Here is a 25738-nt window from a genome sequence, read left to right as displayed (position 1 = left end):
GTACAGTATAGCCAGTACATTACACAGGGTACAGTATAGGCAGTACATTACACAGGGTACAGTATAGGCAGTACATTACACAGGGTACAGTATAGGCAGTATAGTATAGCCAGTACATTACACAGGGTACAGTATAGGCAGTACTATACACAGGGTACAGTATAGCCAGTACATTACACAGGGTACAGTATAGGCAGTATAGTATAGCCAGTACATTACACAGGGTACAGTATAGGCAGTACTATACACAGGGTACAGTATAGGCAGTATAGTATAGCCAGTACATTACACAGGGTACAGTATAGGCAGTACATTACACAGGGTACAGTATAGCCAGTACATTACACAGGGTACAGTATAGGCAGTATAGTATAGCCATTACATTACCCAGGGTACAGTATAGGCAGCACATCACACAGGGTACAGTATAGGCAGTACATTACACAGGGTACAGTATAGGCAGTACATTACACATGGTACAGTCTAGGCAGTATAGTATAGCCAGTACATTACACAGGGTACAGTATAGGCAGTATAGTATAGCCAGTACATTACAAAGGGTACAGTATTGGCAGTACATTACACAGGGTACAGTATAGGCAGTACATTACACAGGGTTCAGTATAGGCAGTACATTACACAGGGTACAGTATAGGCAGTATAGTATAGCCAGTACATTATACAGGGTACAGTATAGGCAGTACATTACACAGGGTACAGTATAGGCAGTATAGTATAGCCAGTACATTATACAGGGTACAGTATAGGCAGTACATTACACAGGGTTCAGTATAGGCAGTATAGTATAGCCAGTACATTACACAGGGTACAGTATAGGCAGTACATCACACAGGGTACAGTATAGGCAGTATAGTATAGCCAGTACATTATACAGGGTACAGTATAGGCAGTACATTACACAGGGTACAGTATAGGCAGTATAGTATAGCCAGTACATTATACAGGGTACAGTATAGGCAGTACATTATACAGGGTACAGTATAGGCAGTACCTTACACAGGGTACTGTATAGGCAGTACATTACACAGGGTACAGTATAGGCAGTACATTACACAGGGTACAGTATAGGCCAGTGTTGGCTAACCTTGACACTCCAGCTGTTATGGAACTACATAACCCAGCATGCACTGCTACAGTTTTGCTATTACGGAATGCTAAAACTGTGGCAGGGCATGCTGGGATTTATAGTTCCACAACATCTGGAGTGTCAAGGTTAGCCAACACTGGTATAGGCAGTACATTATACAGGGTACTGTATAGGCAGTACATTACACAGGTTACAGTATAGGCAGTACATTACACAGGGTACAGTATAGGCAGTACACTACACAGGGTACAGTATAGGCACGCCTAGGTGCATTGCAATCCCTAACGTGGTAAATTTCCAGACCGTGTAAAGCCAGTATCTTATATTAATATTTTTCATGGGTTGTATATTATTCAGTTGACTGATATACAGGGCTGAGAGCTGAAGGAGACCCAGGTACTGGTGGGTAGCATCATGGCCAAATCCGGGCTGGATATACATGCCCACTCCCCGTCCCAAAATAAACAAAAACACTATGCGTGGCACCGTGAGCTGTAAAGGGGGGTAGGCCCCTTAACCGCCGACCCTGACCCTGCTGGGCCCTGTCCTGTCATATTTAGGTGTGCTCCAAAGTTTTGACTATAAAAATTATAAATAATATTTTATAAATATCTTCTTTGTATTATTCTAATCATTTTTATAGACAAAACTCTGGAGTAAAAAGTGTATGGCAGGTGAGGCACTGCCTCCCCTGTCTACCTTTTCCATACATCCCTGATCAAAACACACCAAATATCCAGCACTATGTACTGCTGCACCTTTGTATAATGCCCACATGAACCCTTGGGTTCATATATGTATCTGTAAATCTGGCTCTGATACTAGCCAGTGCCTCCCCGGCCATTTACCTCACTGCACGTCACTGCATATAAGAGTATATACCTGTAGTTTCAGGTTTACGTACATTCCAGAAAACATCACTACAAAGTCCACCCCACTCCCACTACGATATGCCCACTTTCAGTCATTTAAATGTTTCTGTTTTTGTACTAAAATACTGTTTGCTCTAGCATTACTTATATATTGAATCAATCTTGTGGATGAGGGCACATTGGGCCTCTCTTTATCACATGTCCATTTTAAAAGTTTTTATTGTATTAGTCGAATTGCTCACTGGAAGGCACAAAATACATTCTAATATAAGTTTAGGGACAAGGTGGGACATCTAGCACCTCCGAAAAACTGAGTAAACAAAGCCCAACTGGTCGGAGAAATCCCTGTCCGACTGTCCTTAAAACCCTGAGGGCGTGATTCAGAGGTGCAAAATATTGAAGCAGTAAATGCTGTTTTTGGTGGAGTCTCAGCGACGGTAATATGCAAATGTGAGTTTCAGCCTTGTGTACTTGCAAATACCAGAGAGTGGCAGTCCTGAGACGCCAACTTTCAATGTCCATGGATGGTGTAACATCGCCGGTGGTTGTGTACAATCCCTCATCAGTGCACCATCGCATTCACCATCAACCTTGTACCAACAGGCACAGTGTCTCCTTCTCAACTCCATATAAACATTAGTCTCTGTGGCTTGTACTCTGTTACTGAGAATGCAGCCGGTTGCATAGACACGCATGCGACATTCCCATAACACGTCCGCGAGACTGACAATTTTTGCGCACACTTTAGGCCACTACCCAATGCCAGCGATCCCATAAGCAACAGCGCATACACCGCGGGTGTTTTCAGAGTATTTTGCGCATGCGCAGTATCAAATAATTGCTCAACTCCTTTGCGTTCACTTTGCGTCCACCTCTAAATCTGGCCCTAAATGTACCATCTATAACCCCACTATCTTATTTAAATAATCTATTGTCCATTGTGGCATGTATTGACCATTGTGGTACTATATTTTTTAAATGTCACATTCCATATGTCACAGATGTCAGTCTGTAAATAAAGCCGGGGTGATGACTGTGTAAATTCCAATCTGCTATTTGATGTGGCTGTGCATTGCAAAGGCAAAACAAAAATGATAGTGGGCAGGTTCTTAGAAGACCAACGGTGATGGGTGGAATACTGTATTGGACACTTAAGGTGGAATTCCACCAGAGACGTGCACAATTCAACATCCAAATTCAGAATGGGGTGATTATTCCTCTAGGCTGTATTGAGAATATGGCTCATGCTGTATCTATACAGGAGCAGAGAACAGTACAGTATGTTTTTGGTGGACTTGTTACCAAATATGACATGACGCTTGTCTGCTTCACAGAGACATGAATCTACAGGTGCTCTAGAGACAAACAAGTTGTGTCATATCCTGAATTATCACACCTGTCCTATTTCCCACAGCATAGAATGTATTTATTTGACTCACTTAGGAGGGATATAAAATAAATCTCATTATTCAGCTATGACTCAACACCTGAGTCAGTAATTGCAGTAAGCATTTCGTTAATAACCAGCAACATCGTTGGTGCACTTTATGAATACTACTGTATTTAGAGCTTAGCAAATCGTTTTGACATATTTTGAGTTTCTTTAGTTATTGGAGTTTTTCAGTTAGGAAAATAGTATGCAGTGACCGTGCTGTAAATTGTTTTGCAATTTGGAGCAGTATTGTATAGATCAACTTAATGGTCTCTCACAGGTTCCTGAAAAGGGAGAGGTTTACTCTGGACTAGAAAAAAAAACAATTCCCCCAGCACACTGCACATGACCAGCAATGAGATTTGAAAACTACATGATAATAGAATCCAGAGATCTTTGTTGCATATATTTAAGACATGTTTGGCCACAGGGCAGCATGAAGGTGTTTCTGTACCGGTGTACTTAACACTACATGACAATAGCACCCACTTTGGATCATATACTGTAATTGCATTAATATATCTACAGTAAGTTGAGAGCCAACTCAACTGGAGGTACCTGCAGAATTCTCCAAATAGCACTACAGGAACCAGCACTGGTACCCCCAGGTGAGTTGGTTCTCAACTTATATATTAATGTACAGTATGTAATATCATGTGACATTTCAAATGTTGTTTTTGAACACCAAACATTTTAAAATATAATGCAGCCTATGAGCAGTACTGCAGCAATGTTAATTTAGTAAAAGGTTTTTGCAATTTCAGAAACAACTTTCAAATAAGGCCCCAGTCACGACAACTTATAATAGCTCTGCTGTTATCTTAATAACAATAATTTATAAACATAGCACGAATATGCCATCAACAATATGTTTTGTTTGTTAAATAAGCAGCTTTCTGAGCCAGAGAAAAAGTCAGCAGTCACTGTCATTGATATTAAGGAATCTGCCTGCTCCTGACTACTGATCTGTACTCACCTACAGAGGCAAACTGGGAGTCGAGGCCCAGGGTTAGCAGCATAAAGAAGAATAGAATTGACCATAGTGGGGCAACAGGCAATTGAGACAACGCTTCTGGGTAGGCGATGAATGCGAGCGCAAATCCTAAAATAGAAGAAAACAGCACATATGAAGTGACAGATAAAAGCGTAGGGCTGCTAAACGCCCTCTTTAATCATCAGCTGGGATATCATACCCAACCCCATTTATATAGTTGCTGCAGCCAGAGCCATACTTTAGGATTTATGTTGTCCAAGGTACCATTCTCTAGATAAGGGATACACTGACAATGCTTTTTCTACAGTATATTACCCTAAAGTGTTCTCACCCCATCATTAACAGAGGATAAATGATACTGTAAATAATAATCCTAGATGCATCTGGGAAGTGGAAATATATTATTCAATAATCACAATAATGTGACACAAGTCTAAGCCATTCAGATGCATAATAATTTTGAGCATAAATTATTTAAATTAATTAATTCAGATTTTATTCACTGTATATCAGAAATCATGTCCACTTTAGCACAATATAATATAGGGGCAAAAGACTTGCTTAATTGACTTCTGAATTACATGACAACCGCACTTTCTAATTCATCTCCTCAATTAACATATCTCAGACATCTCCTCTCCCCCTAAATAACATATTTGGCAATGCCTTTAGTCATGAGGGGGTAAATTAAAGCTCCTTTGTCGCCTACATCATACTGAGACAGATATTGGGTGGGCTGCTGGTCCAGTATTCATAAGATATAAGAATGCAGCCAATCATTTCTTCAATCTTAGGCTTCATTCATATAAATGCTCGGCCGGGGGCCGGATTACTACAATATGACAGCAGAGATAGCCTAGATGTATATCACACAGGGGGAGGGGGAAGAAATCAGTCTCTTGAAGAAAATAAGGAGGAATACTTCTCATCTGCTTATACAGGGTGTTTCACTTGCTATTGGCCCCAAACTTTTTCTTTTAACTTTTAAAGTAATTGATGTAATTATTGTGAAATGTGACACAGCCCCCTCTTCTGTCTGTGTTACGTGCTGATATGAACCTGTACTCAGCTGAACAACATTTATTGTCCAGACGTACTGGAGGACTCGATAAAAGTTCATATCGGCATGTAACACACAGACACGATGAATGTGATCGCCTCAGTATACAACAGCAGTGTTAGAAGCAGGAATACCTACTGACTAGCAGTGGCAGCTCCAGAGGTGAGGCTGCAACACAGTCCCACCACACCAACTGCCATCCTCACTGGTTATATCCTCACTGGCAGTTGGTGTGGCTCCCCTATTTGAATTTTGGACTGCGCTGCTGACTAGGGTGGTGAACAGCTGGCCTTCATTTCGCACATGCGTAACCAGCTGGCCTGGATGCTAATGGCAAACACTTTCAACACTTGCTATGACTTCCTCACAGTGGCGTATATATAATGGGTGCAGTGTGTGCGGGGCACACGGGTCCCGGGTCCAGGGGTCCCCGCACCGCACACACTGCACCCATATTAGACTTACCTGTCCGTGGTCCCACCTCGGGTGTCTGTGCTGCTCAGAACACCGGAAAATGCCCGCCGCGGCCACTTTTCTGGTTTTCTGCGCATGCGCAGTAGACTCCGGGCACTAGAGTAACGCCAGAAAAATGGCCGCCGCTGCCATTTTCCAGCTTTCTGCGCATACGCAGTAGACTCCAGGTACACTCTAGTGCCCGGAGTCTACTAGGGCTCCGGTGGCTGGTTAGACGCGTCAGTCGGCTGCCGGCCACCGGGGAGAGAGGAGGGGGCCCTGCATGGGGAGTGCACACTGGCCCGCTCCTCTCTTAAGACGCCCCTGCTTCCTCATGTTTCTCATACACCAAGGTATGTATGTGTCACATGTAAGTTTTCAGCCAAACGTCAGTGTGTTGATGATATGTATAGTAGCAGCCTAGCAGTAAATGTTCATGTAGATAATGTGACTAATCTCCCCTACTTTCACTTATACTGCAGCTCATAATAGACAGTGGATATTATTTAATGTTGAAGGTTCTCCCCAGATTTGTTCAATTCCCAGTCATGTTTGAGAGGAAGATTTCCCCATACAGAGGATCCCCAGTAGAGTCCGGCATGGTAGCACCTTCCCCTGATTGCTAGGTCAGAATAGTAGCAGCACAAAGCAGGAACACAATGTACATGTCCCTGTCAGAGCCCACCTCCTAGTGTCTGAAGGGGAGATGTATCAAATATTTCATAGATATAAAGTGGAGAAGCTGCCCATGGAAACAAATCAAATCGATTCCAGGAGAGACATTCTGCTGCTGCTGCTCCAGGAATGTTAGCAGCGTTCACAAACGCCTGCACAAATTCGAGTGCATAGCGGCAGCCGCATGTGGGTCCCCAGGGGGACCAGCGGGAAGCCCAGCACTGCTTCACTTGCTATCATTGAGAGAAATCCAAAAATCACGACCTGGAACAAGTAACTATCTCTATGTTAAGTAATTATTTCTATTCAAGTAATATCTCTATTCAAGTAATATCTCTATTCAAGTTTTAAGTAACTATCTCTGGGCCTGATTCAGACCCGCTCGCGAGCGCTGAGCGCTCACAGGCGGGTCGATGTTGCTCAAATGCGCATGCGCACGATGGAGGCGCCTCCGTCGTGTGCATGCGTGAGACCCGAATAACGACGGGGAAGCCGTCGATATAGGTCTCGCGCCAAAGGGGGCATGCTGTCGATGGTGAGTAACAGCACGCCCCCTTTGGTGGGTGTGCCGTGGGCGTGGCTGCCCAGATGGACGCGTTCCCATGGGAACGCCTACCGTCTGGGTCCGGCCCCACTGAGATCATTAGTGATGTCAGTGGGAGTGATTTTGGCTCTGATAGAGCCAAAATCACTCCAGGGCTTGCGGTCAACGAGACCCTACCGCAAGGGTCTCGTCGCAAGCCCGATGGTCGCGATGGTCTTGACCATCGCGACCATCATCATGAACGCTCGCATAAGCTGTGGGTGGTAACCCACAGCTATGCGAGCTTCCAAGAGGCCGATTCGCAAAAAAAACAAAAACGCCCTGATTCAGAGCAGGCGCTCGTTTAGAGCGTCCGGCTCTGAATCAGGCCCTCTATTCAAGTTACTCTGTTGAAGTAACTATCTCTATTTTAACTCTCTCAATAATAAGTCTCTATTTTAGGTTTGTGCAAAAACCCAGCATGCTGGAAGACTATGGTGAAATCCCAGAACATATGGTATCACATGTTTTAATTTATTTTATAACTTATAAAATTTATAAAATATATAATATGATATAATGAAATACATCTTGACTATAATATCAGCAATTAATTATTTAATTAAGAAAATAAAACTTTTTCTTAGCTCACCTGAATCCACTACGTCCTTCACTTCTTTCTGAGCTTTGAAAGCCATGTGCCCCAGTATAGAGAAGATGGCGAAGCCAGCAAATACACTGGTCATACAGTTAGTGACGCACACCATTATAGCATCTCCATAGCAGTTGTTGTGAAATTTGTTGTAGGATGAAAGGGCTACCAGCCCGCCCCATGCCGTTGAGAGAGAGAAGAAAATTTGCGTAGCTGCGTCTTTCCAGACCTAAAAGACGATACAAAAACAACCCCATAAAAATATCAGAGATGTCTACATACATGAAGCGTGATATAATAAGTAAAGTATTACAGGAAAGTCTATTGAACTTTAAGTAATAATATATATAATAGATTTACACTTTTTTTTTTATTTAACAAAGCTTTATTGTAGGCTACAGATTAAAGCACATTTCATATATTATTCATATGGCTTTCAAACAGCAGTAACTAAAGGTAAAGTTAATTTCAATTCCCAAGCCTGAGGTTGTGGTACAAGAAATCATGTGGGCAAGGAACAAGAATGGTACCTGAGTAAGCATGCCCGACCCTTAAGTAGAAAGTTGAGGCTGTGCTGGCTGACGTATGGGTAACTATCGGATAGAGCTTATTATATTATTATATACAGTAGATATATTTTTCCAGATCTTATAGGAGAATGTAATATTAACAAACTGGAAGTAGTGTACAATCTTAGGGACCTGATTCAGAGTTGGGAATAGAGAGAGATATCTCTCTCTCAACTGATCATCTTGGTGAAACCATGTTGCACTGGAGGTGGGGCAGATTTAAAATGTGCAGAGAGATTTAGATTTGGGAGGGACGTGTCCAAACTGACATCTAAAGTGCAGTGTAATAATAAAGCTGTGCAGTATTTGTGAGCTACATGCAAAAGCAGCCAGTATTTACACTACATGCAAAAAAATGTATATATTGACACCCCTTATATTGCAACATGGTTTGCCCAGGTACACAGTTAAGTGCTATCTCTCTCTCTATTCCCAACTCTGAATCAGGCCCTGTGTCTGATAGACCACATAGCTTTTTTTTAGTATGAGCAGTGGGACTGTCCTGTAAAAATTTTAACTACTGGGAGTTGTGTTAAGAATATAACTAATAAAAACCTACAGAAGGACTGGTTAATTGACAGAATAATGTGAAACCATTAGTTGATTGCATTATTTTATTAGTCTGCTGCTTAATATAATGATATGCACTAAATAGAAGCTCTTCTGAGTAGTATCTTTTGCATTTAATTAATCATCAAAACCAAATAATGCTGAAAAATCCCAATATGGAGAGAGAGAGAAAAAGAGAGAGAGAGAGAGAGTAACATCCAATACAATTCTAACACATTGTTGCAAACAGCTAGTAAACTTACTTCTGCATTTGCTAGTTTTGAAATGTCTGACTGCGTACCAATATAAAAATTAATGCCGTCGTAGGCTCCTTCCAATGTCGCTCCTCGTACCAAAAGAATCAGCAGGACAACATATGGAAATATAGCAGTAAAGTATACCACCTGTCAAAACAACCCTTAAGATATTAGTATGCTGTACTTTAATATGTTCATAAAGGGTTGCTAAACATTATAAAAAATATTAAACATATTCATAAAATTAATACAAAATAAAAATTGTTTTTGAAATTTCAATGTAGATTATATCTGGCCTAAGTGATCTATAAATGTACTTACTAAGATACAAACACATAATAGAAGCAAATAATTCTATATAATACCTACAGTACATATTCTTGGGCTTATTCTGAGTTGGAAGCAAAGCAAAAAAAGAAAAAAGACTTTGCACCTTGCCAAAACCATGTTGAACTGCAGATGGGGCAGATTTAAAATATGCAGAGATTTATATGCGAGAGAGTTCTGTCCACACTTACTTCTAAATTGCAGTGTAAAAATAAAGCTGTTCAGCATTTGAAAGTAGCCAGTAAATAGTATTATTATTATAATTATTATTATTATTATTATTATTATAATAATTATTATTATTATTATTATTATTATTATTATTATTATTATCATCCTACCTTTAGCAACACTACCTTTTAATAATATAACAGCTTCTGGTAATGTTTATTTTAGTATAATATATGAAAACCATGTAAAATATTTATACAAAAAAATAATTTGTTGATTCTTTTTGCTATCCAATGCACCTATTACTGCAACAAGGCTACAGGCAGCCACTTCGATGCTAAATTAAGCTATCACTAAATACTCTTTGGTTTTACATTGTAAAGTGTTAAAACTCTTAACAGGTATGTGTTAAAATTTGGTAGAAATGGATTCTTTATGGGGTAATATAATTTCATGTTGGGGTCATTTGGAAGCTTTATGATGCAATTCATTTTAATGGTTTACAGTGAAATGAATTTTAATGCAGGGCTACATATATAATTTACAGAGCAATGAGTTTATTGGTTTACAGTGGGATGTAATTTGGAGATAGACAGAGCTATTTTCTGTCAGAGTCTATAGTCCTTTTTCACGGTCTATACTTTATGGTGTAATCATTTTAATATGTTTTATGCTACTAATGGCATTTTATTTTTAGGACTGGGGCTTGTTCAAAAGAAGTTCAGGTAGTGCATTTAGGGGTCTATTTACTAAGCAGTGTTAGGAGAAGTGAACAGTGAAAAGTGATAAGGTGCCAGCCAATCAGCTCCCAACTGTCATTTTTCAAACACAGCCTGTGAGATGGCTGTTAGGAGCGGATTGGCTGGGACCTTATCACTTTTCACTTCACTTTTCACTTCTCCTAACACTGCTTAGTAAATAGACCTCTTAATCACTTAATGGTATACAATATAATAATGCCAAGTGCAATATAATGTTATGTTAGGTACAGTATAACTACCTATGTACAGGAGCCAATTGACTTTCATTAGGACTTTTGTTAAGTAACAGCAGAGTGTTCATCCTTGTTTGTACATTTGCATCAGCAAATGTTAAACTGTTATTTATTTATTTATTTATTTATTAACAGTTTCTTATATAGCGCAGCATATTCCATTGCGCTTTACAATTGTAAACTTTAATAGAACAAAACTGGGTAATAACAGACAGATATATAGGTAGGAAGGCCCTGCTCGCAAGCTTACAATCTATAGGGAAATAGGCATTGATACATTATGTCCATGTTCTCATATTTCAGGCTGATAAAATATATAATAATGCATTTTTGATGTAGACATCTTCTATTTTTGACTATGTATTTAAAAGAACATATTGAAACTAATGTCATAACAATTGGATAAACTAAATAATTGATGTTTGACTCTTGTGCTCAGCCCATAGGTCATGTTTTAAGGATGTAACTAATCAGGTACAGGTTTATTGGAGTCAGTAATTATTTTGTCTGTTCCTGCAAAATTACAATGAAAAACCATGGTCAATTTTGATTTCTTTACTGTCTACTAATATAATTGGGACAATTTTTTATATACAACAAAACACAGACATGCATTTTTACTATTTACCAATAAATAGAGAATATTATTACATGGTAAATAATGTAATGTGGGCAAATGCATCACTCTCCTGGGACAACTGCCCAAAACAGCCTCACAGCGGGTAATCCAATTAAATGTGATGTTGCATAGCAGCGGGAAAGAGTTCTCGGAGCTATTCAATTGTCCCCATCATGCCCTGCACTTAAGTCAGGAGATGCAGGTTACAGCGCCTACTGCCGGGTGTTCAGTCGCGGGAACCAGCATTCTCTGTCTTAAGTGCCAGCTGCGATGCTGTTAGTGCACATGCTAACCCCAAATCCAGCATTACGGTCAAGGCCGGTGCTAGGTGTTTCGGAACCTTAGATCCCCCTCCGCCCCTTCACCTCCCTCTCTGCCCCTTCCCTCTCCCGCCCCCTCCCCCTGAGCTTACCAATAATGCCAGCAGGAAGGTGGAAGGCAGGGGTAGTCTGGAGCCGGCACTGTGCAGCCACACTGGCCAGCTGATGGCTCTGGCGCCCTTGTGCAGCCACGTGCACTGAACGCACCAGGAGCCGGTCCTAATCACGGCACTAGTTTAGTTGGATTTCTACTCTCACCTCAGGTGGGTATGAGCAAAAATCCTCTAGTCACAGGTGTTAAGAGTGTGGCTAACTGAATAGCTCAGGGAACTCGTTCCTGGCATGAATCAACATTGCATTTCATTGAATTGAGACTTCTATTGCCAGCATCACACTGCAGTGACAGATGATGTTTTAGATAGTTGTCAGATGGTTTAGACTGGGGAAAGACTTATGCTGGGTACACACTTATATGACGGATTGGTCAGCAGACCGATCCGCCATCCAAGCGGCCGATTTGTAAGCTATACACATTTACCAAGCAGCCGACATCGTTCACAGGTACACACCCACCAATGTACTTGCGATATATCGCTTGTCGAACGCACAATATATCGACAAGAGAGCCATTACTTGTCAAATAATTTCCTTTGGCTCGTATTTTACAACTCATGTTTATAAACATTGACAAAGTTGAACTTGTGTACTAGCAGCTATCAAAGTGGACTTTTTTCTGCTTCTTACTCCTTCCCCCTGCATCTCACAGCCTCCTGCTTCTTACTCCTGCCCCCTGCATCTCCCAGCCTTCTGCTTCTTACTCCTGCCCCATGCATCTCACAGCCTTCTGCTTCTTACTCCTGCTCCCTGCATCTCACAGCCTCCTGCTTCTTACTCCTACCGCCTGCATCTCACAGCCTCCTGCTTCTTACTCCTGCCCCCTGCATCTCACAGCCTCCTGCTTCTTACTCCTGCGCCCTGCATCTCACAGCCTCCTGCTTCTTACTCCTGCTCCCTGCATCTCCCAGCCTCCTGCTTCTTACTCCTGCCCCCTGCATCTCACAGCCTCCTGCTTCTTACTCCTGCTCCCTGCATCTCACAGCCTCCTGCTTCTTACTCCTGCCCCTTGCATCTCACAGCCTTCTGCTTCTTACTCCTGCTCCCTGCATCTCACAGCCTCCTGCTTCTTACTCCTACCGCCTGCATCTCACAGCCTCCTGCTTCTTACTCCTGCCCCCTGCATCTCACATCCTCCTGCTTCTTACTCCTGCCCCCTGCATCTCACATCCTCCTGCTTCTTACTCCTTCCCCCTGCATCTCACAGCCTCCTGCTTCTGAGGGCATGTGGTTGAACGAGAATATCACACTTGAGAGAGCACTTCATGGGGGAGGAGTAGTGGTCAGAGTCCTCCTGCAGGTTCAGCGTAGGGATGGACTTCAGAATCCAATGGTTACTAACCATCTATGTTTTTGTTCTGATTGTAGTGTTTTTACCATTTGATGGTGGTAGTCCAATCTTTGTCACCATCAAATGGAAATCATTTGATGGTGTTCCGATGGTTGTTTTTTTTTAAATTCCTTATAGCTATGCCTCCCCTGGTTCCTTCCTGGCTACTGCATCTGCATCAGGGCATCTTCATGGGTTTGTTGGAGGCTGTCTCTCACTCTCTGTCTGCCTCAGACATGACCCTGCTGAGTCCCTGACTCCCTCCCCTCTCTAGGCTGCTGTTAAGCAACAGGGCACGTTGCTAGCTCTGATTGGCTCTCACTGTTTTAGTGAGCCAATCAGAGTGCAGCTCTTGCCCCTGCAGCAGCAGCAGTCAGTCACACATACACACACACACACACACACACACACACACACACACACAGCACAACCATTTTTTCTGTGACTTGCTTCAGTAAAATCGTTACTACTCTGCTCGCTTTTTTCACAGATGAATGGTTCATACACCTGAACCTTCCTCGATCAATGCTGCGTAGAATAGTGAAGACCCCATCAAAATCCATCCAGTGGTTCAAGAGATTAGCCCGAACGAACATACAGACCCCTAAACCCGGGGACTTTGTTTTATATATAGAGATTTTTCACACATTACAATTGATCAAAAATGTGAAATGGACAATAAAACTGTAGTCCACATCAGTGCCGTATCTGGACAGCAGTGAGCCCTGTGCAGCACTTCTGCTCCTCTTGCTCCCCCTGCCCCCCTCCTCCCCCTGAGTAACTCCAGGGGGTGGAGGGAGGGCGGTATCCTCCGCCGCTGTTCTTGGTGCACCATGCACCACTGCCGGAGGTCTCTTCCTGCAGACATTTGAAGCAAGGAAGTGTGTGGCCGGGGACCCTGGAGGCTTCTGCCCTGTGCGGAGACACCGGCCACACCACCCTCCCTACGGCCCTGGTCCACATGTTCTTTTCTTTACAGAGATACAGGAATAGACTTTTTCATTGTGATATGGGAGTCCTATTATGATGCCTGGGGCTAGATACTGCCCTTCCTATGTCTAATTATCACCTGGATGTCTAGGCCTGCCCCGCTGTTACAGACAATAACATCAATGCAATAATAGTACCCAGGCAGGGCCACAAATAGAGGTGGGCGAGCGGTGTAATGGCCTATGCCTACAGGGCAGCTCCATCACTCCCAAATGGCACCAGCATTTTGCTAGCTGAGTGCCTGGAACAACACCCTGCAGCCTAGAGAGCATCCTACGGATGCTACGGTTACCGTTGCAGATTCCTTAGAATGACAGGTTGTCTTTCCTGGTCTTGGTGGCTCGTCTCCTCTATGTGATGTAATGATGTCACAAGCTCGGGGGTGGGGCCGGTACAGAATTTCTAACTGTTACAGCCCTGACCCAAGGCTGAAAATGACTGCCTTATAAAAACAAGGATAATATTATCACAAGAAACTTCCACAGCACAATTCAATTTCATTGTAAAATATCGGTCTGTCCTTTGACGTACTCTTATAAGCAATACAAACAGAAGCACATGATTTATGTATGCTCAATGCATAGAATGTTACCTTTCCTGAAGACTTTATGCCTTTGAACAAAGCAGCGCCAATTATTATCCACGCTAAGAGGAGACAAAGGGCCAAGTACCAAACAACATTTCCCGTTTCATCAAGTCCGCTTGATCTACGGAGAGCCACTTTTCTAAAGAGAATGATTAGATGTATTGTTAGCATATATTGATAATATTTATTGCCAGCAAAAAACAGGTGTCTCGCTTTGTGTCTATAGGAAATTGGCTGTGAGTAGGAGGCTGTTATTGTACTGATTTTCCTTATAATTAGCAAATGGCTGTATAGGAAGTTGCTATATGTATGTTTAGCCAAACAGTCTGCAATGTTTAGAACTTAGCGAACTTTCGAGTGTTGTGAAATGGACTGGGAAAGAGTTACCAGGGAACACTCTGCAACTGCAATTTATCAAGTCCTCTAAAATGGAGTTCCTGTGATAAATTCTTTTCAGAAGCAGAGTTCATTATAAAGCTAAAAATATAAAGAGTTAAATGTATCCCAATGTTAATGCTAATATAGACCTCTAGTTAAAGAATGTGTGACTCCCTGATGTGGATCTATTTTAAGTGGATAATTTTTCTCACAATGTTAATATGCACAATATTGTTGGAAGCATCTCTACAATAGAGATACTGTACATTTCTATATAACATATAACAATGAACACTGGGCCTGATTCCAAGATGTACGTTCATCTGGCGATGAACGTACATTTCCGATGGTTAGGGGTCTTCGCCTGCACAAGACCCGTTCTGCGCATGTGCAGAATAGGTCCTGCAATTACGCTCACAGACCCCCCCCCATACTGCAGCATGATTGACATTCCCGGAAATGTGGGCGTGTAACACCCATTTTCAGGGAGGGACTCGGCCAGGGTCTGCATCGGCGGATGCAGATTCCTGGCCCCTGAAGTGAACAGCACCCGGTCAGGCCTGCGGGCAGCTTCAACTCCCGCAGATTGACCAAAGGAGAAACCAGTTGCAATGGTGCTCGCAAATGCAGCAAGGAGGTGTCTGACACCTCCTTCCGCATTTGCATTAAGATGGACAGAATTACACAGCTACGTGTGTGGGGCTCTGCAATTCCATCCATCTCTAGATCAGGCCCACTGTCCATACCATACACTTATGAAGATACTTGATATAGGCATAAATTGGCAGCAAACATTCTAAACTTTTAACACAGACGGCACTGAAAAATAGATTACAGAGGTGAATAATAATTAATGATTGTCAATATCTGTACAATTTACAATATACACGTACAGTGTCTCAGCCCTAAGTAATTCATATAAAAGCCTTACTGTATTTTCTTATTTTATTTGTTCCATAGCTAAAAACTAATGGAAAACATTATTAGGTTATGAATATACTCACTCCCAATATTGTTTGCTGGGCAGTTCGGTTTCCGTGTACAGAGTCGAGTTTTCAAAACACGTGTAATTATTCTCTCGTACCCAGGTAAGGTTTACTGTTTCTGTGAGATTTGGCGTCAGAGTAATGTTACAGAACCCTGTGAATAGATACCCCATTATTGACATTAGCAGGAACGCATAACTGAAAAGCATTACACTTCATAGTACCCAATCTGGCTTTATTAAAGTTTTTAACATATCTTCGACCAAATAAAAGTGCATGTCACTCTTTAAATAAAATAAACTTGTGAATAGGTTGAACCATTATGTTTATTAAGCTTCTTATGTACTAATGGAGAACTTCATATAACAACAAATACACACTTCTTAACAGCCATTCACCCCAGTAAAGCAAAAGCGCAGTCTGGCTACGGAGGTTACCGCTAAAACTTCAAAGGTCTATTGCATGGGAAACCCCAAAGTGCAAGTGGCTGGGGAGATGGGGAAATAAGGGGGAGATGGGGAAATAAGGGGGAGATGGGGAAATCGTTTGAGAAGGAGGTACAGTAATCGCTATTTATGTCTAAAGAACAAATAAAGGTTTTGTTGGTGCTCATCTGTACTCACTGTTACTCATGGGGAGATGTATCATACTTTCTAAAATTGACAAGCAACTAATCAGCTTTTAGCTGATTGGTTGCTATAGGCATCTTCTCCATCCTTCCGCTTCATAAGGTTTCATACATCTCCCTCTCAGTAACTGTTAACAAGATGTAAATGATAGGTTCTCTTTAATAAATGAAAATATTTACCTATGGGTACTTTGCTGCACTTGCTGTCAGACCAGCCATAACAGTCAGACCATGGTAATACACTTGTAAACGAGGCGAATAAATAATACAAGCTGTATGCGATTATAACATTATAATATATGGTGACCAGTGTTGAAATCAGGACCATTGTAATTCCCACTCCTGAGGAGTAAAAAAAAAAACATATTACAATAATAAATACAATTAGAATATATACACCAATAAACAACAGTAATACATTAAAACAAGGTAAAAAATAAATAAGGGATAAATATCATACACTGAAACTCAACAAAAAGAGGGGACTTGATTTATGGGCAGAGTTATAAACATTGAAAATGTTTGGGTTTTTTTCTAATGTTTTCCGCTCAAAATGTATGTTTTGCCTATTTGTAATGTTCCAAAGTAGTCGAGTCTCCCATATCCAAAATGCTTGGGACCAGGGGTATTTTGGATAAGGTAATATTCCGTATTTTTGAATATTTGCATATCATAATGAAATATCTTGGGAATGGGACCCCAATATACACACAGAATGCAGGTAATTTTATACAATATTTTCAATAATTTTGTGGCTCAAGCAAAGTTTGTGTACAGAAATAAAATTCATTTATGTTTCATATACACCTTATACACAGAGCCTGAAGGTAATTTTATACAATATTTTTAATAATTTGTGCCTTAGACACATTTTGTGTACATTGAACCATCAAAAATCAAAAGTTTAATTATCTCAGTCATGCCAAAATTATTCCGTATTTCGGAATATTTGGATATGGGAGACTCAACCTGTATTTTGTGCTTCAATAGAAAAAAGAAATATATATAAAAAACCCAAAATCAAGGAAAAAGGTTATTGTATTATACCTATTAATAGGAGTGCAAAGCATTTTATTGACCAACATAATCAATGCCAGATTAATTGTATGTTTTTTAAGGGTGTTTTCATTATTACAAATTTGTTCATGCGCATGTTACAGTATATACAATACAATACCGTATGATGCGCCCTAGAACATATAAAAGGTATACAGAAATCAGTTATGCTTTCTGAATACTTAAAAATGCACACAATTGCAAGTTTCTATACAGATTATGGGTCTTATTTTGCATAGGATTATATATTTACTTTGAGTTGTGTGTTTGTATGCAATGCGCCCTGGCAATGTATGTGTATCTATTGAGTTGTGTGTTTGTTTGCGATGCGCCATGACAATGTATGTGTATTGAGTTGTGTGTTTGCATGTGATGTGCCCTGACAATGAATGTGTATTGAGTTGTGTGTTTGTATGCAATGTGCCCTGACAATGTATGTGTATTGAGTTGTGTGTTTGTATGTAATGCGCCCTGACAATGTATGTGTATTGAGTTGTGTGTCTGCATGTGATGCGCCCTGACAATGTATGTGTATTGAGCTGTGTGTTTGCATGTGATGCGCCCTGACAATTAATGTGCATTGAGTTGTGTGTTTGCATGCGATGCGCCCTGACAATGTGTGTGTATTGAGTTGTGTGTTTGTATGCAATGCGCCCTGACAATGTATGTGTATTGAGTTGTGTGTTTGTATGCGATGCGCCCTGACAATGTATGTGTATTGAGTTGTGTGTTTTGTATGTGATGTGCCCTGACAATGTATGTGTATTGAGTTGTGTGTTTGCATGCGATGCGCCCTAACAATGTATGTGTATTGCGTTGTGTGTTTGCATGCGATGCGCCTTGACAATGTATGTGTATTGAGTTGTGTGTTTGCATGCGATGCGCCCTAACAATGTATGTGTATTTATTGAGTTGTGTGTTTGTTTGCGATGCGCCATGACAATGTATGTGTATTGAGTTGTGTGTTTGCATGCGATGCGCCCTGACAATGTATGTGTATTTCCTGAAAAAATATATAATTATAAGAAAAATTGTATATTGCACCTTTTAAATTATATTATTTGGATGTGTCAGTGGTAGTCACTTTGGAATTCTGTGACCTATATATGATTTCACTCCTAATATCCTAATACAAAACTTTACAGTATACATCAATTATCTTTAAGAAAATAACAAAAGTTTGACATATTATTTATTTATAATATATGTGTATTTAATGTATGTGAACCTTTAGATCTGACTGTTAGTGGTCTACTGACCTTCAAAAAGAGGAAGCACCTTCCACATGGCCACTGGTCCTGAGCTGGAAAACTGTCCGAGGGAGCACTCCATAAAGAACAAGGGTAATCCAGCAAGAGCCAGCATGATGGTATATGGGATGAGAAAGGCCCCTATGAGGAAACATTTTATATTATATCAATAAAACTATAGCCATATGTGTGGTGCTATAGAATGGGCCATCAATCCTTTCAGAAGTGTCATAATCAGATGATGCTTTATATTATTCATACATCTGAGTGGAATCCAGGTCACTGCATCAGAAATGTATATAGTTTTTGTTTATATGCACATATGGTGCTTTGCATATTCCCTTGATGGATTGCAACAATGAGTTCTGTCATCTGTGAGACAAGCGACAGGTGTGACACAGACACTGACTGATACGCCTTGTCTGAGTTCTGTGTGGAAACCAATGGCGTAACTATAAATTTTGCTCCCCCTGCCAAAATGTTTCTGACACCCCTCCCCCCTGGGAATTTTGGTAAAATTAATACAGGGACGTTGATATGCAATATGGCTCCCAGTGCAAAAGTAAAAACTGTGCACCCACCCCCATAGACAGTTTACAGTATTTGTCATTTTTCCTCATTATAGTAATTCCCCTTACACATTATGCCACACACCGTAATGCCCCTTACACATTATGCCACACACTGTAATGACTATTACCAACCCAAAGGGTTGCTGTTAGATCCTATGTGGAGAAAGGACCTCTGTGACGTTGCAGTCATGTGACCGCTGCAGGAGGGCCAGATCGCTCTGTGTTACCATCCACGTAGCCATAGAGGAGGAATACATTTTTGTGGCGAGCGCATCGTGCCCAAGGTGCGGTGAGCGTAGCGAGCTCGCGAGGGGACAGGGGGACCCCCGATATCATCCTTGCCCCTCCCCCTCTGATGACAGGTCACGTGGGTGTGACGTCACCTGTTCTTTGGAGCTGTGTAGTCTAGACCTAACCATTAACAAAGTGCCACTTACATATTTGCCCCACAGTAAGGCTTCTAAATACTTTTAAATTACTCATGCTCATTGTCAGGGGTCTCATGCTCGTTGCCAGGGGATTCATGCTCGTTGCCAGGGGTTTCACGCTCGTTGCCAGGGGTTTCACACTCATTGCCAGGGGTTCTATGCTCGTTGCCAGGGGATCTATGCTTGTTGCCAGGGGATTCATGCTCGTTGCCAGGGGTTCCATGCTTGTTGTCAGGGGTTCCATGCTTGTTGTCAGGGGTTCCATACTCATTGCCCGGGGTTTCACACTCGTTGCCAGGGGTTCACACTCGTTGCCAGGGGTTCTATGCTCGATGCTAGGGGATCTATGCTCGTTGCCAGGGGTTTCACACTCATTACCAGGAGTTCTAAGCTCATTACCAGGGGTTTCACGCTCGTTGCCAAGGGTTTCACGCTCGTTTCCAGGGGTTTCACGCTCGTTTCCAGGGGTTTGACGCTCGTTGCCAGGGGTTTCACACTCATTGCCAGGGGTTCTATGCTCGTTGCCAGGGGATCTATGCTTGTTGCCAGGGGATTCATGCTCGTTGCCAGGGATTCCATGCTTGTTGTCAGGGGTTCCATACTCATTGCCCGGGGTTTCACACTCGTTGCCAGGGGTTCACACTCGTTGCCAGGGGTTCTATGCTCGATGCTAGGGGATCTATGCTCATTGCCAGGGGTTTCACACTCATTGCCAGGAGTTCTAAGCTCATTACCAGGGGTTTCACGCTCGTTGCCAAGGTTTTCATGCTCGTTTCCAGGGGTTTCACGCTCGTTTCCAGGGGTTTCACGCTCGTTGCCAGGGGTTCTATGCTCGTTGCCAGGGGTTTTTACGGTAGAAGATGCAGCTTTCTGCATCTTCTCCCGGCAGCGCCAGTGTTCCCGGCGCTATACGCTTGCCTAACAGACGCTAGAGGTCCAGTAGGACCTCTAGCATCTGTCTCCTCCTAGGTGACGCCCATTTTTGGAGGGACGTTTTCAGCAGATTCCAATACGGACGGCCAGTCCGCATGGAATCTGCAGCCCCCAAGCCACCTCGCCCCACAAGCCTCTGCGTCCATAAGCCACCACGGGGTCTGCGGGGGCAGTAGTTACGCCACTGGTGGAAACCACTGTGTTAGTTTATATTCAGAACTGCCTGGTCACTAGTATAACAATGAAATCTGTATCGCGTTAGATATAAGTCACCATTGCTTATATTATGCTTTATAATCACTTATTGTAATAGTTTGGTGGAACTACTGTGTAAGGAGTGTCTCTCCGGAGCCCTCTGAGGCTCACACATTTACGCGGTACCCGCTGAACTCCCAGCAGAGTCCTCATGTGAATGGTACATGCACAATGAGGGTTGATTCTGGGTCATTATCTGCTTACTGTGTGAGAGCTATAGAAAGCAATCAGCGACTGCACATGCTCAGCACCATGCATATCTGTAGACAGATCATTCTTTCTGTGAAATGGGCATTTACGTCAACTGGGCGGCTATCATGTGACCACATGGAACTGATTCATGGTGTGCGGCTAGAGATGGGATGCATGTTTCAGACAGATTTTTTGCACCCAAGAGTATAAGTTTTGATACTAATAATGATGGTTGCAGCTGCAGACATAAAAACAGCGAGCCGCCTGAAGACGGACGGATATTTGATGTATACAGGTGGATACTTACATTAACATAAAGTTGTAATCAGCTGCTGTGGCTGTCCAGAAGAGTGGCTGCAGATGAACCTAGAGGCGTAATTGGAGGTGTGCAAGTGGTGCCGTGCGGCATTGTCGATGCCCCACGGCACCTGCCAGTAGCCCTACTGCAGAGCTGTACCACAGTGCCCAAGGGACGCTCCAGGCAAGCACCCCACAGCCTGTGGTGCTGCTCGGAGCATCCTAAGGATGCTCTGGGCAGTGCTTTACTTCCTAGAGCTAGGAGTGATGACATCATGGGTTCGGGGAGCGGGGCTGGCGCAGGCCGCAATAGAGCCATGTTCCGGCCCAGGATGAGCCCGACTTGGAATGAGCCCCTGGGTGCACATGCCAGATAGGCATGCTCAAAAGAGACTCCTCTGTTGTTTTCAGAGCAAAGTGAGGTGTCTAGATGTCTATGATGGCATTGCTTAGCCCCTACTTGAGATTTACTTTGGGGCACGGTGTACTGATTATACCCCAAATACACCACAGAGAAGAGTGAATTAACACTGCCATCATCCTTTTTCTATGTATAGGCTACAAAATCATTGGAAAACAAAATATGCAAATTCAAAGATTATGGGGTCTTTTTACTAAGCCTTGGAAAGAAATAAAGTGGACAGAGATAAAGTACCAACAAATCAGCTTCTAAAGTGACAATTAGCAGCTGATTGGTTGGTACGTTAGATCCGTCCACTTTCTCTCCCTCCAAGGCTTAGTACATAGACCCTTATGTCACAGGAACGTGGCACCTTTGCAAACCAGCCTCATCATTATGGCAGATATGTTATTTACTAAATGGAATAGATCTTAAAGAAATTTAATGGCAGTGCCGAAAGCCACAGAATAAAGCCTCTACTCATATAATGAAAGCTGGTAACAGTGGTGCCTGTAGACGAGAATGGGTAGAATTTCAGCCAAATTATTGTGCTCCTTTATCATTGTAATTAATAGTGAGTGAATCCAACTAATTCCAATTTGCAGCTATAATATGTGCTGCAAAGGATTTTAGTACATGTCTGACCAATAATAAATGCGACAGAGCAATGCCCTGAAGCATGGGTGACTTTCAGATGCCAGTTGCTCAACCTGGCACCGGTTTACAGAAATGCCCTAAAGACATATTAGAGTTGGATTTTATAGGTTAGCACTTATAGAGTGACATGGCACCTTATATTGTACAGTGTGAAAGATCAGGTACATTACCTCCTCCATGCTGAAAGGTCAGGTAAGGGAATCTCCACACATTTCCTAAGCCAACAGCATAACCCACCATGGACAGGAGATATTCTGATTTACTGGACCAGTTTCCACGCTCTGTGTTCTCATCCGTGTTTTGTGCATTTGCGTCCTAATCATAACAAATCAGAATATTAAAGTTAGTAGACCATTTAGGAATATTTCATTGCATGCAGTTGACTAATTACGATATAAACCCCAGTTGTATCAGGAGCAAGTTTCTTATAATTTACATAATCAGTTTCATTATTTGGTAGTATTTCCTGGATCTGTATTCCTTTAACCTTTATTTTTTCTGATTGGTTGTTTGCCATTATCGCATTTTTCTTTTAGACTGTGTTCTATTGTTGCTTTTATTTCATTTTACTTTCCCTGTATTTAGCATTTGCCTTTACATGATTGGTAGTTTTCAATTGTAAAAATTATATATTTCGATAAAGTTTTTATTTAAAAAAAAATGGCTTATGTTGTTTATACATATTTTATGGTTTCTTTTTGAAGATGCAGCCATTTTTGTGTACTGGACCAATACATTAAACAGGAAACTACTGTAGAATTATGTATTTACGCAATGCTTATTCCACAAAAGTTAATTTTTTTCTACCCTTTTTATGTAAAAATCTCAGAAATGTATTTAAACTATAAGACTTCTAGATCAAAGACTATATGGAATATTAATTCTGTAAAAATGTACAAACTTGGGAAAACCTGGAAATATAGGAGTCCTAGCAATAAATAACATTCCATACAATACTGATTTAAACTTAGGCAGCTTTGCAATTGCGACCCTTGCAGATATAGTAATGCAGCAGTAGGCATCACGCCTCCTGTGCATTACTTATCCGAGCTGCGTTGTCCACGCAGCATCGGATAATCTACATAACATCGGCTGGCTGTTGTTACCCATGTGGTCCTGCAGCCGGCCACTGCAGTTTAGAGGAAGAGGCCAGAAAATCTCCGTCAGCCAACAGAGATCCTGGCTTCTTCCCTCCATCGCAACGGCGGCGAAACACGCCTCCGTTTCGGGAAACGGAGGGCATCGCCGCCCCCTCCCCGCCTACAAACACCAGCAGACTGTCAATCACTGACAGTCTGCGAGCGAGTTAGCAGAACCCATTCTGCACACTCTCAGAATAGGTCCTGCACCTGCGCAGATTCCTAATCATCGGGAATCTGCGTGCAGTAGTGCACTAGCGTACACTGCTGAATCAGGCCCTTAAAACTTTGAAGAAAACAATTTTAACATATAAACTAATTAAATAGTTGTAAACTTGAATCAGGACATGTTAAACCAGTAGGTGGTTTTTATTATAATAAGCTGAAGTGATACAATATTGTTTTAATTGACCATCTCACAAAAAAATCAATGGTTTAGTTGCTCATTAATGCTCAGAATTCTCTATAATGTCTAGTTTGCTACTGTACCAGGCCCATGAGCTACTACAGCTCACAGCAGCATGAAAATTACTTATTAACATCCAGGCTATAGGAAAGTTATGTTGAAGCAATTTGCTCTACACGAAATACCTACAGTTTCTCTAGTCTCACATATAATACAGCCATCGTTTATTAGGAAAAAGTACGTAAGTGCTAATTTGAAGAAAAAAGGATGGCTGTCCATCTATTAAGAAATTAGGGGTCTATTTACTAAGCTTTGGATGGAGACAAAGTGAACGGAGATAAAGTACCAGCCAATCAGCTCCTGTCATTTTTCAAACACAGCCTGTGACATGGCAGTTAGGAGCTGTTTGGCTGGCACCTTATCTCAATCCAAGGCTTAGTAAATAGACCCCCTAGTATGTTGCACTGACTTTTGAGTTGTTTTTATTTAAAGCAGATAAAAAATGATCGCATGCCACCAAAGGGTATACATACAGTAATACGTTCTAAAAATGAAGAAACACCTTTACTAATCATGAAAGTACTGAAGAAAAAATGCTATGCATATATAGTAGTTATCTAGATTGTATAACATATGTAACAACGGAGTAAACCAAACATGTGCTTTTTAACATTAAAGATGAACTAAGGACACTGATACATTTAATGCAGTGTTGAGATTTGTAATTCAAAAGAATAATTTCTATATTATATTAATTTTATAAATATTGAGATATAGGTTGAGGTTATATCTTGCACCTTTACCAATGACACATAGTTGTGGAACTACTCAAGCAGGACAATAAAACTCTAGCTGGCTTTCTTCCTAGACAGTAGACATTACTTTTCCCTACTTGATTCCTCTATAACCCTCATTCCCTGCAAGCTGGTCACTTACCGCAAGGTCCTTACTGGCTTTTCTGTTACAGCACTTGAGGAAATTAGGCAGAGAGAGGCCCATTCTTGAATTGAGATGTTAAAGAAAAGATGTATTATGCTCTAGTCCCTGTCAGGTACTTGTGTTTGCCCTTAGAATCTCAGCCACAATCTGGCCCAACCTCCTCCTCACTTCACCTTTCAGGAAAGACAGACAGGGAAAATGCCTCTTACAGAGAGATCTTTTATGAAGCCAAATCCCCACCTCCCATTACTGCTTCAATTACTGTAATGATGAGTTTCACAAGTGGGCTGGACAAATTGCAACATCCCATGTTAATCACTTTTGATAAAACAATGAGATGCGCTGATGGGAGTTTCAGCAAGATAGAGTCAGTAACAGGGTTAGCACTGCTTTTGTTCAGTTTATCAATCTACTTAGTCAAACAGACAAATGTCAACATGCCAACTTGCCAAGTCTATGTCACTGTGTTTGTTTGCAGGTGCATGGTAGTAGTCAAGTTAAAAGAGCATTGACACACTAAACTATGAGGTTGAGAAATGTTTTATCTCATATGTCTCACATTTTCAAGGAAATTCCTGTTTTTTGTTGTTTTTTTTGTAAGTTTGGACTGATTATTATTTACAAGTT

General features: G+C 41.6%; 1 protein-coding gene across 1 annotated transcript in view; it reads right to left on the bottom strand.

Moving 5' to 3' along the window:
- Positions 1-25171, bottom strand: part of LOC148538573 (sodium- and chloride-dependent neutral and basic amino acid transporter B(0+)-like) — a 36237-nt gene extending 11066 nt beyond the window's left edge. Inside the window, exons 1-9 of the mRNA XM_088452587.1 lie at positions 25109-25171; positions 22798-22942; positions 18903-19034; positions 16768-16929; positions 15978-16113; positions 14602-14734; positions 9151-9291; positions 7770-7998; positions 4389-4514 (exon numbers count right to left, since the gene is read on the bottom strand). Coding sequence (XP_088308713.1) covers positions 4389-4514; positions 7770-7998; positions 9151-9291; positions 14602-14734; positions 15978-16113; positions 16768-16929; positions 18903-19034; positions 22798-22942; positions 25109-25171 — 1267 coding nt within the window. The remainder of the gene's footprint in view (positions 1-4388; positions 4515-7769; positions 7999-9150; positions 9292-14601; positions 14735-15977; positions 16114-16767; positions 16930-18902; positions 19035-22797; positions 22943-25108) is intronic.
- Between the last annotated feature and the right edge of the window lie 567 nt (positions 25172-25738).

Source organism: Taudactylus pleione, unplaced genomic scaffold (assembly GCF_031769625.1).
Source record: "Taudactylus pleione unplaced genomic scaffold, aTauple2 ptg000039l, whole genome shotgun sequence".
NCBI classification, from domain to species: domain Eukaryota; kingdom Metazoa; phylum Chordata; class Amphibia; order Anura; family Myobatrachidae; genus Taudactylus; species Taudactylus pleione.
This window is presented reverse-complemented; position numbering and strand designations above follow the sequence as displayed.